Source organism: Salmo trutta, chromosome 36 (genome assembly GCF_901001165.1).
Source record: "Salmo trutta chromosome 36, fSalTru1.1, whole genome shotgun sequence".
NCBI classification, from domain to species: Eukaryota; Metazoa; Chordata; class Actinopteri; order Salmoniformes; family Salmonidae; genus Salmo; species Salmo trutta.
Window position 1 is genome coordinate 13,369,206 of NC_042992.1, and position 17,913 is coordinate 13,387,118.

At 49.2% G+C, this 17,913-nt stretch overlaps 1 protein-coding gene across 2 annotated transcripts in view; it reads left to right on the plus strand.

Annotated features, from left to right (window-relative positions):
• LOC115175465 (tax1-binding protein 1 homolog B) overlaps positions 1-17,913 on the plus strand; it is a 47,948-nt gene that overhangs the window by 16,142 nt on the left and 13,893 nt on the right. For both annotated transcript variants that reach the window (XM_029734701.1, XM_029734700.1), the window contains exons 4-11: positions 754-944; positions 2,021-2,179; positions 11,262-11,410; positions 11,517-11,607; positions 11,839-12,024; positions 12,092-12,343; positions 15,790-15,966; positions 17,277-17,349. In XM_029734701.1, the coding sequence (XP_029590561.1) occupies positions 754-944; positions 2,021-2,179; positions 11,262-11,410; positions 11,517-11,607; positions 11,839-12,024; positions 12,092-12,343; positions 15,790-15,966; positions 17,277-17,349 (1,278 nt within the window). The remainder of the gene's footprint in view (positions 1-753; positions 945-2,020; positions 2,180-11,261; positions 11,411-11,516; positions 11,608-11,838; positions 12,025-12,091; positions 12,344-15,789; positions 15,967-17,276; positions 17,350-17,913) is intronic.

Below are 17,913 nucleotides of genomic sequence, written 5' to 3' on the forward strand. Positions count from 1 at the left end.
TTAGTGTTCCCTTTATTTTTTTGAGCAGTGTATATATTTTTACTTCATTTACACGCACTTACTTACAAACACACACACACACAACTACCGTGGTATACTAAGACAACCCCTGGATTTAACGGTCATATAAAAACCACCTCCCTTATTTTATTGATGGAACCCAACCGCAACCGTGGTCAGAGACTTGAACAACTCTCTGCCTCTGTAGGGATCACACACACACACACACACACACACACACACACTCCATGGAGGACCGATGAACTGCTTTTACAGGTGCTGACATGGTCAGATATGAGACAGTGAAAATATGAGCCCTCTGTAGTGTGTTGGTGAAACTCTCTGACTTCTGCATATGTTTAACATCACTGACTGGGATCTTTAGCTCAAATACAGTGCAGTTAAATTACTGGACTTTTACTCTGACTTTACTTTGACCGTTGATTGAAGAATGCATTTACTATCAGAATAAGATGAAACGTATAGAAGATGAGTGGTGCATTTATAAGAGAAGATTTATACACAAAGACAGGATTCAGCCCATAGACTGTGGACTGGGCCAATGTTCACAACGCCTCTCAGAGTGCTGACCTAGGATCAGTTTAGCCTTTTAGATCATAATGAATATGATTGTATGGACAAAGGGGACCAGGTCCTAGATCAGCACTACTCCAATTCACCTGATGATACTGACTCAAAATGCCACACTACACAACCTTCGTAACGTCCTCACACGGTCTCCTCCCTCCACAGGGTACTATGTTCCCAAGAGTGACGGAGAGTTCTATCAGCTCTGTTACGTCACGCACATGGGTGACATCAGAGGCGCCAGCACGCCTTTCCTGTTTCGCCCGGCCACGCCCACCGAGGACTGTCTCACCGTTACCGAGGACGACAGCAACTCAGACATACTGGTGGTGACCACCAAGAGCAGTGTGCTGGAGGTACACATACAGAGATGCAGTATAGCCATCTAAATGTACCAGAATACGGTGTAAATGCACCAGTATACAGTGTAAATGCACCAGTATACAGTGTAAATGCACCAGTATACAGTCTAAATGCACCAGTATACAGTGTAAATGCAACAGTATACAGTGTAAATGCAACAGTATACAGTGTAAATGCACCAGTATACTGTCTAAATGCACCAGTATACAGTCTAAATGTACCAGTATACAGTGTAAAAGTACCAGTATACAGTCTAAATGTACCAGTATACAGTCTAAAAGTACCAGTATACAGTCTAAATGTACCAGTATACAGTCTAAAAGTACCAGTATACAGTCTAAATGCACCAGTATACAGTTTAAATGTATCAGTATACAGTCTAAATGCGATTACCAAATATATGCAAAAACATTCTAATCCACTTTATACAATTGGCTCCTCTTCTCTCCCTTCTTCTCTTCCCCCCTCTCCTCTCCCTTCTTCTCTTCCCCCCTCTCTTCTCCCTTCCTCTCCCTTCTTCTCTTCCCCCTCTCCTCTCCCTTCTTCTCTTCCCCCTCTCCTCTCCCTTCCTCTCTTCCTTCTCCTCTCCCCCCTCTCCTCTTCCTCTCTTCCTTCTTCTCTCCCCCCTCTCCTCTTCCTCTCTTCCCCCCTCTCTTCTCCCTTCCCTTCCCCTCCTCTTCCTTCCTCTCTCTCCCCTCCCCTCTCCTCTCCCTTCCCCTCCTCTTCCTTCCTCTCTCTCCCCTCCTCTTCCTTCCTCTCTCTCCCCTCTCATCTTCCTTCCTCTCTTCCCCCCTTTCCTCTCCCTTTCTTTCCTCTCTTACCCCCTCTCCTCTTCATCTCTTCCCCCCTCACCTCTCCCTTCCTCTCTCCCCCTCTCCCCTCCTCTCTCCCCCCCTCCTCTCTTCCTCTCCTCTCTTCCCCCTCTTTTCTTTCCCCTCTTCCCCTCCTCTCCTCTATTTCCTTCTCTCCCCTCCTCTCTTCCCCCCTGTCCTCTCCTCTCCCCTCCTCTCTTCCCCTCTCCTCTCCCCTCCTCTCTTCCCCCTCTCCTCTCCCCTCCTGTGGTGAGCAGCAGCGTGTAGAGGAGGCGCAGCAGGAGCGCAGGGAGCTGTTGAAGAGAATGCATGACCTTCAGGAGGAGAAACAGCAGCTGCAGGAGGAGCACAGGAGGCTGCACAGAGAGAGGGAGCAGGAGAGGGAGACCTGTTACCTTCTACGCACGCACAACCAGGTGAGGGAGGGAGGGAGAGGAGAGGAGGGGGAGGAGAGGGAGAGGAAGAGAGGGGGGGAAGAGAGTAGAGGAGAGAGGAAGGGAGAGGTGAGGGGGGAAGGGAGAGGTGACGGGGGAAGAGAGGAGAGGCAGGGAGAGGAGAGGGGGGAAGAAAGGAAAGGAGAGGAGATGAATGGAGAGGAGAGGGAGAGGGGAGGGGGGAAAGAAGAGGGAAGAATAGAGGGAGAGGAAGAGAGTAGAGGAGAGAGTAAGGGAGAGGTGAGGGGGGAAGAGAGGAGAGGCAGGGAGAGGAGAGGGGGGAAGAGAGGAGAGGGGGAAGAGAGGAAGGGAGAGGATGAGGGGAGAGGAGAGGGGATGAGAGAGGAAGGGAGAGGAGTGGGGGGAAGAGAGGGAGGAATGGAGAGGATTGGGAAAGAGAGGGAGGAGAGGAGAAAGAGAGGAGGGGGAGGAGAGGAAGAGAGGAGGGGGAGAGAGGAGGGGAGTGGAAGGGAGAGGTGAGGGGGGAAGGGAGAGGTGAGGGGGAAGAGCGGAGAGGGCGGGAAGAGAGAAAGGGAGAGGAGAGAGGAAGGGAGAGATGGGAGAGGAGGAGAGGAAAGGAGAGGAGGGAGAGGAGAGGAAGGGAGAGGAGAGAGGAAGGGAGGGAAAGAGAGGAATTTGAGGAAAGAAGGAGAGGAGGAGGGAGAGGAGAGAGGGAGAGGAGAGGAAGAGAGGAAGGGAGAGGTGAGAAGAGGAGAGGAGAGGGAGGGGAGAGGAAGAAAGGGAGGGAAGGGGGAGTAGAGGAAAGGAGAGGAGGAGAGAGGAGAGGAGAGGAGAGGAGGAAGGGAGATGAAGGGAGAGGAGTGGGGGGAAGAGAGGGAGGAATGGAGAGGATTGGGGGAGGGGAGGAAGGGAGGAGGGAGGAGAGGAAGGAAGGGAGAGGAGAGGAAGGGGGAGGAGAGGAGAGGAAGGGAGAGGAAGAGAGTAGAGGAGGAATGGAAGGGAGAGAAGAGGAAGGGAGTGGAGAGGAAGAGAGGAATTCGAGAGGAGAGGAAGAGAGAATGAGAGAGGAGAGAAGGAGGGGAGAGGAAGAGAGGGAGAGGAGAGGAAGGGAGAGTTGAGAAGAGGGGAGAGGAAGAGGGGGAGGAAGAGAGAGAGAGAGGGGAGAGGAAGAGAGAGGACGAGAGGAGTGGGAGCAGAAGGGGGAGGAGGAGAGGAGGAAAGGAAGGAAGGAGTGGGAGAGGAATGAAGGGAGAAGAGAGAAAAGGGAGGAGAGGAGAGGGGGGAAGAGGGGAGAGAGGAAGGGAGAGGAGAGGGGGAGAGAGGAAGGGAGAGGAAGAGGAGAGAAAGAGATTAAGAGATGAAGGGAGAGGAAGAGAGGGGGGAAGGAGGAGGAGAGAGGAGGAGAGGGGGAGAGGAAGGGAGATGAAGGGAGGAAGAGGGGAGAGGAAGGGAATGGAGAGGGAGTTGAGAGGAAGAGATAAGAGAGGAAGGGAGAGGAGAGGAGAGGAGAGGAGAGGGGGAGAGGAAGGGAAGGGAGAGGGAGTGGAGAGGAAGAGATAAGAGAGGAAGGAGAGGAGAGGAGAGGAGAGGGGGAGAGGAAGGGAGAGGAGAGAGGGAGAGGAAGGGAGAGGAGAGAGGGAGAGGAGAGGGGGAGAGGAAGGGAGATGAGGAGAGGAGAGGAGATGAGCACAGCAGGCTGCACAATCCATGGTTGAAATGTTAAAATGTGTATTTTTCCATATATAGACACACCCTATGTGTTTTAATAAAATTGACTATATGTACTGAGCTTGTTGGATGCATTAAGCAGCACACTGTTTGATGAAAGAATTAAGACACAAATGACTCTAGAGGGAGTCCGCCGGGCCAGGCTCAGACTACCACAGAAAGTTCTGTTACCGAAATCCTTCATTTGTTTAGGAAAAACATTCCCTATTCCCTCAACCCTTGCTCTCTTTACGTGACACATGTATGCATCGCATGCACGTGACCAATAGGACCTAACCTATAGCTTATCATAATTTCATCAATAAATTGGTTATAACAAACTCCAAACACTGTAACACATGTGACAGCAAAATGGATGTGGAGGATGTGAAAAGAAACTCGAAATGGGCGAATGTTTACTGGTTGCTCAGGAGGGTAAGGGGAGGTCAGATCTATGGAGGACATTTGACTTAGTTGTGGAAGCAACTGGTGATCGAGACAAATAAGAAAGGTAAGGAGCAAACGCTGCCTGGATATTATCTGTGCCAAACAGGTGCTGTTAGGTTACAATATAAATTACCATTTGGAGCAGTGTTAACAACACTAAATAAATGTATAAGTGTATCTTTTTTGTAAAGCCTTTATTACAGCAAAGACTAAAAACAGTCGCATGCAGTCGTGAATGTAATTGCCGACCATGGAATGGTTTCTTTATAGTTTAGGCTAATTATTCAAGGCTCCCTTTTGTTATGTCATTTTCAAACTAAAATGTTTGATTGCGTTTCAAATCATGAATGACACGTATGCTGTGTGATGACATGAACGAATGCATGATTGATGGGTACAGCAGCCTATAAATTGACATATGGGCCTAAGTAAGTTATGGTATGAAGACCGTTAAACAGGACGGTCCTACAGATCGATGGTAGTTATGCAAGGCTGCTATACTAAGCCTACTAATGATAATGACATTAGTCATATTATAATGATGATCATAATAACAAGAAGAAGAAGAAAAGAGGGTATAGGAGCGATGGCTGCTTCAGTAGTATGTGTGACAAACAGGTGCTGTTTTTCTGTTAAATATAAAGTATAAAGCCTTTATTACAGCATAGCAAAGATTAAAAACAGCTGAATTTGTGAAATTGCTTTATCCGACATGGTTGTGTGAGGCTTGGTGCTCACGGAATCAGTACGCTATTAATCAAACAGACAAAATGTCTTATTTCTGTATATATACACTACGGGTCAAAAGTTTTAGAATACCTACTCATTCAAGTTTTTATTTTATTTATTTTTAAAATATTTTCTACATTGTAGAAGAATGGTGAAGACATCAAAACTATGAAATAACACATATGGAATCATGTATTAATCAAAAAATGGTTAAACACTTCACTATTCTACAATGTAGAAAATAGTAAAAATAAAGAAAAACCCTTGAATGAGTAGGTGTGTCCAAACTTTTGACTGGTACTGTATATATTATGTATATGGATGATTTATAAAGCCAGGCACATTTAACAGTTAGGCTATTGATTATGAACCTAATCCTAATTATGTTGGGGTTTCCTCTCTCCGCGTTGTTCTCAACACCAATATGCTGGGAAACTTTGCTATTATGCACATAGCAACATGGTCTAGGAAAAGGTGCCAATTCAACAGCACAGTGTTTCAGAACGGCAGACAGCGACCGCTATCCAACGCGGGAGATGGCGCATTTGTTATGAAATATTTGTTTTATTAGTGTTGCACCATTGTTCTTACATAATATCACCATATACAATTTCAGTAATGCACGTCTTAGAGTGATGGACTGTGCCATCCCCACAACCTCCACAATGGATTAGTCCACTGAGACGGGCGCCAATCAGACCGGTGTCTTGTGCACCATTAAAAAAATAATACGAATTTGCGACTGATTGCTCGACTAAAGACCAAAAGTCTACCAACCAAACAATCGACAAGTCGACTAAATGTATATAAAGAGTATTTATAAAAAATACCTTAGAAGTATTCAGAACCTTTGCTATGAGAATCAAAATTGAGCTCAGGTGCATCCTGTTTCCATTGATCATCCCCGAGATGTTTCTACAACTTGATTGGAGTCCACCTGTGGTAAATTCAATTGATTGGACATTATTTGGAAAGGCACACACCTGTCTATGTAAGGTCCCACAGTTGACAGTGCATTTCAGAGCTAAACCAAGCCATGAGGTTAAAGGAATTGTCTATAGAGCTCCGAGATGACAGGATTGTGTTGAGGCACAGATCTGGGTAAGGGTACCAAAACATTTCTGGTCCCCAAGATCACAGGGATCCATCATTCTTAAATGGAAGAAGTTTGGAACCATCAAGACTCTTCCTAGATCTGGCCAAACTGAGCAATCGGGGGAGAAGGGCCTTGGTCAGGGAGGTGACCAAGAACCCGATGGTCACTCTGACAGAGCTCCAGAGTTCTTCTGTGGAGATTGGAGAACCTTCCAGAAGGACCACCATCTCTGCAGCACTCCACCAATCAGGCCTTTATGGTAGAGTGGCCGGACGGAAGCCACTCCTCAGTAAAAGGTACATGACAGCCCGCTTGGAGTTTACAAAAGTCATCTAAAGGACTCTCAGGTCATGAGAAACAAGATTCTCTGGTCTGATGAAACCAAGATTGAACTCTTTGCCCTGAATGCCAAGCGTCACGTCTGGAGGAAACCTGGCACCATCCCTATGGTGAAGCATGGCGGTGGCAGCATCATGCTGTTGGGATGTTTTTCAGCGGCAGGAACTGGGGGACTAGTCAGGATCAAGGGAAAGATGAACGGAGCAAAGTACAGAGAGATCCTTGATGAAAACCTGCTCCAGAGCACTCAGGACCTCAGACTGGGGTGAAGGTTCACCTTCCAACAGGACAACGACCCTAAGCATACAGCCAAGACAACGCAGGAGTGGCTTCGGGACAAGTCTCTGAATGTCCTTTAGTGGCCCAGCCAGAGGCTGGAGTTGAACCCGATCGAACATCTCTGGAGAGACCTTAAAATAGCTGTGCAGCGACACTCCCCATCCAACCTGACAGAGCTTGAGAGGATCTGCAGAGAAGAATGGGAGAAACTCCCCAAATACATTTGTGCCAAGCTTGAAGAAGACTTGAGGCTGTAATCGCTACCAAAGGTGCTTTAACAAAGTACTGAGTAACGGGTCTGAATACTTCTGTATTCATTTCTGCAAACCTGTTTCTGCGTAAAAGGTTGAGGGGTCTGAATTCTTTCCGAATGCTCTGTATATTGTAGTCAGGAAGCTGTATAGAGAGGGGGAGCAGGAGAGACACCTGTGAGTGTAGATATAGTCGGTCGGTGCCAGTTCCTCTTCAGTGATCACAGGTTAAAAACATCAAAGGCCTGAAGTTTATGAATGATCTCTGGCCATGTTTGAACACACAAAGCTGTGTGTGTGTGTGTGTGTGTGCCAGTCTCTCTGTCCCTCTTTAACGATCTGAGTCACTGGGCCTGAACGCTAACGGGATACGGTCTCCCAAGCATTTGGCGTCAGGGTGATTCCATCTCAACCACAGAGTAATCAAATATGACGTCAAGCCCACACACACACACACAGTCAATCCCACAAACTACTCCGCCTCCCCCCACACACACATTCTCATTCACCCGCACAGACACACACTAACAATGCCACCCGCTTGCAATGTGTGTGGAATGAGAGACTGGTGTCCACAAAACCACCTGAGGGAAACAAGGCCCTGCCCAGCTTTAGGGACAAACATGACTCAGTCACGCCATTCTACTAGGGGAACTACTATCTCTCTCTCCCTCTCTGTCTTTCTCTTTCTCTCTCTCCATCGCTCTCTCTTTCTCTCTCTCTCTCCCTCTCTGTCTTTCTCTCTCTCCATCGCTCTCTCTCTCTCTCCCCCTCTCTGTCTTTCTCTCTCTCTCTTTATCGCTCTCTCTTTCTCTCTCTCTCTCCCCCTCTCTCACTCCCCCTCTCTGTCTTTCTCTCTTTCTCTCTCCATCGCTGTCTCTCTCTCTCGCCCTATCTGTGTTTTTCTCTTTCTCTCTCCATCGCTCTCTCTTTCTCTCTCTCCCCCTCTCTGTCTTTCTCTCTTTCTCTCTCCATCGCTGTCTCTTTCTCTCTCTTTCTCCCCCTCTCTGTCTTTCTCTCTTTCTCTCTCCATCGCTCTCTCTCTGTCTTTCTCTTTCTCTCTCCATCGCTCTCTCTCTCTCTCTCTCTCTCTCTCTCTCTCTCTCCCTCTTTCTCTCTCCTTTTCCTGTCTCATCTTTCATCTTAGTGCAACTGCAGAGAATGAGTTAAATGTTCTAATGTATTTGAGATAATATTTGGTGTGCTGTAGAGTGAATAACCAAGCTGCCAGGGGAGAAGTTTGAAGATTTGGGAACCAGTCTCTTACTGCCCCCTGGTGCTTTTTCTTAGACATGAACTCTGCTTGAAGTGTGTGTGTGTGTGTGTGTGTGTGTGTGTGTGTGTGTGTGTGTGTGTGTGTGTGTGTGTGTGTGTGTGTGTGTGTGTGTGTGTAGTACGGGAAAGGGGGATACCTAGTCAGCACTGATTAAAATATCCTTTAGCTGGAACATGAAAACATAAGTACATATTTTGCGGCTGCTAGTTTTACGATGACACTTTATAAGGTCTTTATGCGCTGCTGAAGTGCCTCCCAAATGTCTGCAGTAAATCATACGGCCATCCAGGGATCCAAGCCCAGAGGGAGACAAGGTGTGTGTGTGTGTGTGTGTTTTATATATTTTTCGTATACTGCACCTGTCTGTTTGCATCTGATGCACAAGTGTGTGTGTGTTAAGAGATGGAGGGGTGTGTGTAGGCATTCTTGTCTGTCAGGTGCAGTGTGTTGTGGGTGATTTAATGTCCTCTACTTCTCAACATGAGCCTGTTCCAACAGGAGAGATCACTGGATGGACCAGGTACAGGATAGTACTGGCTTCCTCTCCCTGGCTCCTGTCCTATTCAGAACATTAGGAGGGAAAACTAGTACTGGCTTCCTCTCCCTGTGTCCTGTCCTATTCAGAACATTAGGAGGGAAAACTAGTACTGGCTTCCTCTCCCTGTGTCCTGTCCTATTCAGAACATTAGGAGGGAAAACTAGTACTGGCTTCCTCTCCCTGTGTCCTGTCCTATTCAGAACATTAGGAGGGAAAACTAGTACTGGCTTCCTCTCCCTGTGTCCTGTCCTATTCAGAACATTAGGAGGGAATACTAGTACAGGCTTCCTCTCCCTGCCTCCTGTCCTATTCAGAACATTAGGAGGGAAAACTAGTACTGGCTTCCTCTCCCTGTCTCCTGTCCTATTCAGAACATTAGGAGGGAAAACTAGTACTGGCTTCCTCTCCCTGTCTCCTGTCCTATTCAGAACATTAGGAGGGAATACTAGTACTGGCTTCCTCTCCCTGTCTCCTGTCCTATTCAGAACATTAGGAGGGAATACTAGTACTGGCTTCCTCTCCCTGTCTTCTGTCCTATTCAGAACATTAGGAGGGAATACTAGTACTGGCTTCCTCTCCCTGTGTCCTGTCCTATTCAGAACGTTAGGAGAGAAAACTAGTACTGGCTTCCTCTCCCTGTGTCCTGTCCTATTCAGCACATTAGGAGGGAAAACTAGTACTGGCTTCCTCTCCCTGTCTCCTGTCCTATTCAGAACATTAGGAGGGAAAACTAGTACTGGCTTCCTCTCCCTGTGTCCTGTCCTATTCAGAACGTTAGGAGGGAAAACTAGTACTGGCTTCCTCTCCCTGTGTCCTGTCCTATTCAGAACGTTAGGAGGGAATACTAGTACTGGCTTCCTCTCCCTGTGTCCTGTCCTATTCAGAACATTAGGAGGGAAAACTAGTACTGGCTTCCTCTCCCTGTCTCCTGTCCTATTCAGAACGTTAGGAGGGAAAACTAGTACTGGCTTCCTCTCCCTGTGTCCTGTCCTATTCAGAACATTAGGAGGGAAAACTAGTACTGGCTTCCTCTCCCTGTGTCCTGTCCTATTCAGAACATTAGGAGGGAAAACTAGTACTGGCTTCCTCTCCCCGTCTCCTGTCCTATTCAGAACATTAGGAGGGAAAACTAGTACTGGCTTCCTCTCCCCGTCTCCTGTCCTATTCAGAACATTAGGAGGGAAAACTAGTACTGGCTTCCTCTCCCCGTCTCCTGTCCTATTCAGAACATTAGGAGGGAATACTAGTACTGGCTTCCTCTCCCCGACTCCTGTCCTATTCAGAACATTAGGAGGGAATACTAGTACTGGCTTCCTCTCCCTGTCTCCTGTCCTATTCAGAACATTAGGAGGGAAAACTAGTACTGGCTTCCTCTCCCTGTGTCCTGTCCTATTCAGAACATTAGGAGGGAATACTAGTACTGGCTTCCTCTCCCTGTGTCCTGTCCTATTCAGAACATTAGGAGGGAAAACTAGTACTGGCTTCCTCTCCCTGTCTCCTGTCCTATTCAGAACATTAGGAGGGAAAACTAGTACTGGCTTCCTCTCCCTGTCTCCTGTCCTATTCAGAACATTAGGAGGGAAAACTAGTACTGGCTTCCTCTCCCTGTCTCCTGTCCTATTCAGAACATTAGGAGGGAAAACTAGTACTGGCTTCCTCTCCCTGTGTCCTGTCCTATTCAGAACATTAGGAGGGAAAACTAGTACTGGCTTCCTCTCCCTGTGTCCTGTCCTATTCAGAACATTAGGAGGGAAAACTAGTACTGGCTTCCTCTCCCTGTGTCCTGTCCTATTCAGAACATTAGGAGGGAAAACTAGTACTGGCTTCCTCTCCCTGTCTCCTGTCCTATTCAGAACATTAGGAGGGAATACTAGTACTGGCTTCCTCTCCCTGTGTCCTGTCCTATTCAGAACATTAGGAGGGATAACTAGTACTGGCTTCCTCTCCCTGTGTCCTGTCCTATTCAGAACATTAGGAGGGATAACTAGTACTGGCTTCCTCTCCCTGTGTCCTGTCCTATTCAGAACATTAGGAGGGATAACTAGTACTGGCTTCCTCTCCCTGTGTCCTGTCCTATTGAGAACATTAGGAGGGAAAACTAGCCAGCGTGTTTGAAGGGAAATAGGCCTGACATTCGTTATCACACAGCATTTCCATTGATCGACAAAGGGGCAAACTCAGGGGGGCAAAGCATCTGTAGGATTTTGCTCTTCCCGACCCTTGTACTTGATTGATCAGTTAAGGTCATTGATTAGATAGGAACTGCCCTCACTTGGTTGTCTAGGTCTTTATTGAACACATATTGAAAGGAAACCAGCAAACACTCGGCAGCCCTCCAGGAATCAAGTTTGACACCCTTGGTCTGACTGGACGGACTTTCTTTGTCTGTGATTGGTTGACAGTGTGATTGACAGGTTAAGTGTCCTGTGGTGTGGTTGCAGGAGCTGCTGCGCTCCTCCCAGGGCCTGTCAGAGGAGCGGGAGGAGGTGAGGAGGAGGCTGCAGGAGGCCACAGACCGGGTCAGACAGCTGGAGGAGGACCTACTGGGAGTCACACAGAAAGGACTGCAGAAAGAGACCGAACTGGACTGGTGAGGAGGAACACACACACCATAGATACTCTACAGAGAACTAACATTATTGATGTTATTGCAGTAGAATCCTCTACCTGTTGTGATGGTTGTTGTTATTGTCCAGTCTGAGAGACAGGTTGAAGAAGCTGACAACAGAAAGAGACAGTCTGGAGACTCAACTGAAGAACGACAAGGACGAGAGGGACCTCTACAAGGTGAGAGGATACACTCTGTGTGTGTGTGTGTGTGTGTGTGTGTGTGTGTGTGTGTGTGTGTGTGTGTGTGTGTGTGTGTGTGTGTGTGTGTGTGTGTGCACGCAGTTGTATGTCTGTGAGTTTCTAATTGTGTGTGTGTGTGTGTGTGTGTGTGTGTGTGTGTGTGTGTGTGTGTGTGTGTGTGTGTGTGTGTGTGTGTGTGTGTGTGTGTGTGTGTGTGTGTGTGTGTAGGGCCACCTGCGCAGCACGGAGCTGGAGAACACTAAGCTGAGTGCAGAGCTGCAGATGCTGAAGGCTGTGGAGCTCAACAGAGAGGTGACCATCGCTCAGTTCCAGGAAGAACTGGACAGGCTCCGAGCCTGCGTCACTCAGAAGGACCGTCTGGAGAAAGAGCTGCACACACACGCTGTCGACAAGGTGAAGGGGGTTGTGGGGGGAGTGTGTGTGTATGTGTATTAACCTGTCTGCTCTGCCTTCTCTCCAGGCTGAGATGGGTCGTCTGAGGGAGCAGCTTCGCCAGTGTGAAGAGCAGCTCCAGGCGTCTCGCCAGCAGGCCGCCATGTTGGCGTCGGAACTCCGTGACTCAGCGAACGCCCGCGATCGCACCATGACCGAGCTGTACCGCGCCCGCCTAGAGGCCGACGCCCTCCGTGCCAGCCTGGCCGATGCCCAGGCCGAATGCCGGAGGATGGAGATGCAGCTGGACCACATGAGGACCACCTCCCAGCAGGAAGTGGTAAGGGGACCATAACAGAAATGAGAAGATGGTAAACTCCATTCAATTCATATTAACGGCCATTGTGCATGTTGCCCCTACGTTGTAAATGGACTGTGTGGTGCATTCTGGGTCAAGGAGTGAATGGGAGTCAATTTGGCGCTAGCACAAAACGCAACATTAGCATGAATTACATGAACAAGAAGCACAACATTACAAATCTTTTCAGAGATGTGTGATAATTAACTTGTTCTATGGAATATCGTATAGTCAAGGAAAATAGGCAGGTTTCTCGACATACCCTGACTTTTATGAAGGGATTGGGTGATTATTAGCTTAGCAACGGTGTGACGCAGCATGACAACGTGAACGTGATTGGTCAACAGTCTGCCTGGCGGGGCATTAAACATTCCCCATTCGTTGGTCAGGGAGATTACCATCCCCTAATTTCTTCAAGTATATAAAATCAAATGTTATTGGTTACATACACATGGTTAGTAGATGTTATTGTGAGTGTAGTGAAATGTTTATGCTTCTATATCTGACAGTGCAGCAGTATCTAACAGGTAATATCTAACAATTCCACAACAAAACCTAATACACACAATCTAGTAAAGGAATGAGAATATATAAGTATAAAATATATGGATAAGCAGTGACAGAGCGGCTAAGATGCAATAGATAGTAAAGAATAGATAGTGAAGGATACAGTATACATTATATACATATGAGATGAGTAATGTGAGATATGTAAACATTCTTAAAGTGGCATTATTAAAGTGACTAGTAATCCATTTATTAAGTGGCCAATGATATCAAGTCTGTATGTAGGTAGGCAGTAGTCTCTCTGTGTTAGTGATGGCTGTTTAACAGTCTGATGGCCTTGAGATAGAAGTTGTTTTTCAGTCTCTCGGTCCCAGCTTTGATGCACCTGTACTGACCTCGCCTTCTGGATGATTGCGGGGTGAACAGGCAGTGGCTCGGGAGGTTGTTGATGATCTTTTTGGCCTTCCTGTGACATCGGGTGCTGTAGGTGTCCTGGAGTGCAGGTAGTTTGCCCCCGGTGTTGCGTTGGGCAGACCGCACCACCCTCTAGAGAGCCTTGCGGTTGTGGGCGGTGCAGTTGCCGTACCAGGCGGTGATACAGCCCGACAGGATGCTCTCGATTGTGCATCTGTAGAAGTTAGTGAGGGTTTTTTCAGCCTCCTGAGGTTGAAGAGGAACTGTTGCCCCTTCTTCACCACACTGTCTGTGTGCGTGGACCGTTTCAGTTTGTCGGTGATATGAACACCGAGGAACTTACTCCACTGCTGTCCCCTCGATGTGGATAGGGGGCTGCTCCCTCTGCTGTTTCCTGAAGTCCACAATCATCTCCTTTGTTTTGCTGACGTTGAGTGTGAGGTTATTTTCCTGACACCACACTCCGAGGGCCCTCACCTCCTCCCTGTAGGGTGTCTCGTCGTTGTTGGTAATCAAGCCTACCACTGTTGTGTCGTCTGCAAACTTGATGATGGTGTTGGAGTTGTGCTTGGCTACACAGTCGTGGGTGAACAGGGAGTACAGGAGGGGGCTGAGAACGCACCCTTGTGAGGCCTCATTGTTGAGGATCAGCGGAGTGGAGGTGTTGTTTCCTATCTTCACCACCTGGGGGCGGCCCCTCAGGAAGTCCAGGACCCAGTTGCACAGGGCGGGGTCGAGACCCAGGGTCTCGAGCTTAATGACGAGCTTGGAGGGTACTATGGTGTTAAATGCTGAGCTGTAGTCGATGAACAGCATTCTTACATAGGTATTCCTCTTGTCCAGGTGGGTTAGGGCAGTGTTCAGTGTGATTGTGATTGCGTCGTCTGTGGACCTATTGGGTCAGTAAGCAAATTGGAGTGGGTCTACGGTGTCAGGTAGGGTGGAGGTGATGTGATCCTTGACTAGTCTCTCAAAGCACTTCATGATGACAGAAGTGAGTGCTACGGGGCGATAGTCATTTAGCTCAGTTACCTTCGCTTTCTTGGGAACAGGAACAATGGTGGCCCTCTTGAAGCATATGGGAACAGCAGACTGGGATAGGGATTGATTGAATCTGTCCGTAAACACACCAGCCAGCTGGTCTGCGCATGCTCTGAGGACGTGGCTAGGGATGCCATCTGGGCCGGCAGCCTTGTGAGGGTTAACATGCTTAAATGTCTTACTCACATCGGCCATAGAGAAGGAGAGCCCACAGTCCTTGGTAGCGGGCCACGTCGGTGGCACTGTATTGTCCTCAAAGCTCGTAAAGAAGTTGTTTAATTTGTCTGGGAGCAAGACGTTGACGTTTCTTTTTGTAGTCCGTGATTGACTGTAGACCCTGCCACAAGCCTCTCGTGTCTGAGCTGTTGAATTGCGACTCTACTTTGTCTCTATACTGACACTTTGTTGTTTGATTGTCTTACGGAAGGAATAACTACACTGTTTGTATTCGGTCATTTCTGACCATAGATATCCACAGACACATTCATACAGTTGAACCAGGAAGTAGCTTCAGGCTTGAACTTTGGAGGATTCCTCTCATGGATTTATCTTTCTCAGTTTTGTAAAATATAAATAGAAGATTCATTTAGAACTGCTATGTGCTGGAGACAAGTTTAGTAACTGAATATCAACACTGAATTATCTCTTTGTGCTGAACTACTCCCCCAACCCCCTCCCCCTCTACCCCCTAACTCTCCCTCCCCCACATCCCTCTGTCTGCTCCACCCTCCCCCTGTACCCCCCCTAACTCTCCCTCCCCCACTCCCTCTGTCTGCTCCACCCTCCCCCTCTACCCCCTAACTCTCCCTCCCCCACATCCCTCTGTCTGCTCCACCCTCCCCCTGTACCCCCCCCTAACTCTCCCTCCCCCACATCCCTCTGTCTGCTCCACCCTCCCCCTCTACCCCCCTAACTCTCCCTCCCCCACTCCCTCTGTCTGCTCCACCCTCCCCCTCTACCCCCTAACTCTCCCTCCCCACCTCCCTCTGTCTGCTCCACCCTCCCCCTCTACCCCCCCTAACTCTCCCTCCCCCACCTCCCTCTGTTTGCTCCACCCTCCCCCTCTACCCCCTAACTCTCCCTCCCCCACTCCCTCTGTCTGCTCCACCCTCCCCCTCTACCCCCCAACTCTCCCTCCCCCTGTCTGCTCCACCCTCCCCCTCTACCCCCCCTAACTCCCTCTCCCCCACATCTCTCTGTCTGCTCCACCCTCCCCCTCAACCCCCCCTAACTCTCCCTCCCCCACTCCCTCTGTCTGCTCCACCCTCCCCCTCTACCCCCCCTAACTCTCCCTCCCCCACATCTCTCTGTCTGCTCCACCCTCCCCCTCTACCCCCTAACTCTCCCTCCCCCACTCCCTCTGTCTGCTCTACCCTCCCCCTCTATCCCCCCTAACTCTCCCTCCCCCACTCCCTCTGTCTGCTCCCCCTACCCCACCTCCCTCTGTCTGCTCCACCATCCCCCAGGGTGTGGGGACCTCCAGTGAGGGGGGGTGTGTGGTGTCTGAGGCGGAGGCTGAGCTACAGAGAGAAGTGGAGGAGCTGAAGCTGCGCCTCCACATGGCTGCTGAGCACTACAAGGAGAAGTACAGGGAGTGTCAGCGGCTCCGCAGGCAGGTGGCCAAGATCAGCGAGGCCCAGGGGGTGAGTCCTGTCTGTCTGTCTGCAATACTGTACTACATCACATTGTCACAGCGCCATCTTGTGGTACATTTGATTTTTTTTACATTTGAGTAATTTAGCAGATGCTCCTATCCAGAGCGACTTACAGTTAGTGCATTCATCTTAAGATAACTAGGTGGGACAACCACATATCACAGTCATAGTACGTACATTTTCCCTGTCAGAGCTAGTAAGGGGGAAAAGTCAAGTGGGAGTGTTTGTTCACAAAAGGCTTTTATTTTCTCCAGGTGGGGAGGAGGTAGTGCTGTGGGATTATTTAAGGTATTCTTTGAAGAGGGAGGGTTTCAGATGTTTTCAGAGGATGGGCAGGGACTCTGCTGTCCTAGCTTCAGGGGGAAGATGGGCAGGGACTCTGCTGTCCTAGCTTCAGGGGGAAGATGGACAGGGACTCTGCTGTCCTAGCTTCAGGGGGAAGATGGGCAGGGACTCTGCTGTCCTAGCTTCAGGGGGAAGATGGGCAGGGACTCTGCTGTCCTAGCTTCAGGAGGAAGATGGACAGGGACTCTGCTGTCCTAGCTTCAGGGGGAAGATGGACAGGGACTCTGCTGTCCTAGCTTCAGGGGGAAGATGGACAGGGACTCTGCTGTCCTAGCTTCAGGGAGAAGATGGACAGGGACTCTGCTGTCCTAGCTTCAGGAGGAAGATGGACAGGGACTCTGCTGTCCTAGCTTCAGGGGGAAGATGGACAGGGACTCTGCTGTCCTAGCTTCAGGGGAAGCTGATTCCACCATTGGGGTGCCAGGACAGAGAAGAGCTTGGACTGGGCGGAGACAAAGAGACCAGAGGTGGCAGAACGGAGTGCTCGGGTTGGGGTGAAGGGTTTGAGCACAGCCTGAAGGTAGGGAGGGGAAGTTCCTCTTGCTGTTCTGTAGGTAAGCACCATAGTCTTGTAGTGGATGTGAGCTTCAACTGGAAGCCAGTGGAGTGTGAGGAGGAGCGGGGTGACATGGGAAGGTTGAACACAGAGAGTCGCAGTAGTCCAGATGGGCCTTTTTGGTGGAGACTACGGTTTTGCCGGAACTCTCAATTTTGAACACATATGAACACAGAAGTTAATCACCCAGCTGACCAAATGGTGAGGAATAGGGTGCAGCCTAGTCACCCAGCTGACCAAATGGGGAGGAATAGGGTGCAGCCTAGTCACCCAGCTGACCAAATGGGGAGGAATAGGGTGCAGCCTAGTCACCCAGCTGACCAAATGGGGAGCAATAGGGTGCAGCCTAGTTGAGTCTGATGTCCACAGATTGATTCAACTTGTTTCCTGTTTGTAGGAGTCAAAGAGAAACGCTGCCACTGAGACGACACAGGAGCCACTGACACCCAGTCCAGAGTCACCTACAGCAGGTATTCACAAACACACACTGACACCCAGTCCAGAGTCACCTACAGCAGGTATTCACACACACACACACACTGACACCCAGTCCAGAGTCACCTACAGCAGGTATTCACACACACACACACACTGACACCCAGTCCAGAGTCACCTACAGCAGGTATTCACACACACACACACACACACACTGACACCCAGTCCAGAGTCACCTACAGCAGGTATTCACACACACACACACACACTGACACCCAGTCCAGAGTCACCTACAGCAGGTATTCACACACACACACACACACTGACACCCAGTCCAGAGTCACCTACAGCAGGTATTCACAAACACACTGACACCCAGTCCAGAGTCACCTACAGCAGGTATTCACACACACACTGACACCCAGTCCAGAGTCACCTACAGCAGGTATTCACACACACACTGACACCCAGTCCAGAGTCACCTACAGCAGGTATTCACACACACACACTGACACCCAGTCCAGAGTCACCTACAGCAGGTATTCACACACACACACTGACACCCAGTCCTGAGTCACCTACAGCAGGTATTCACACAC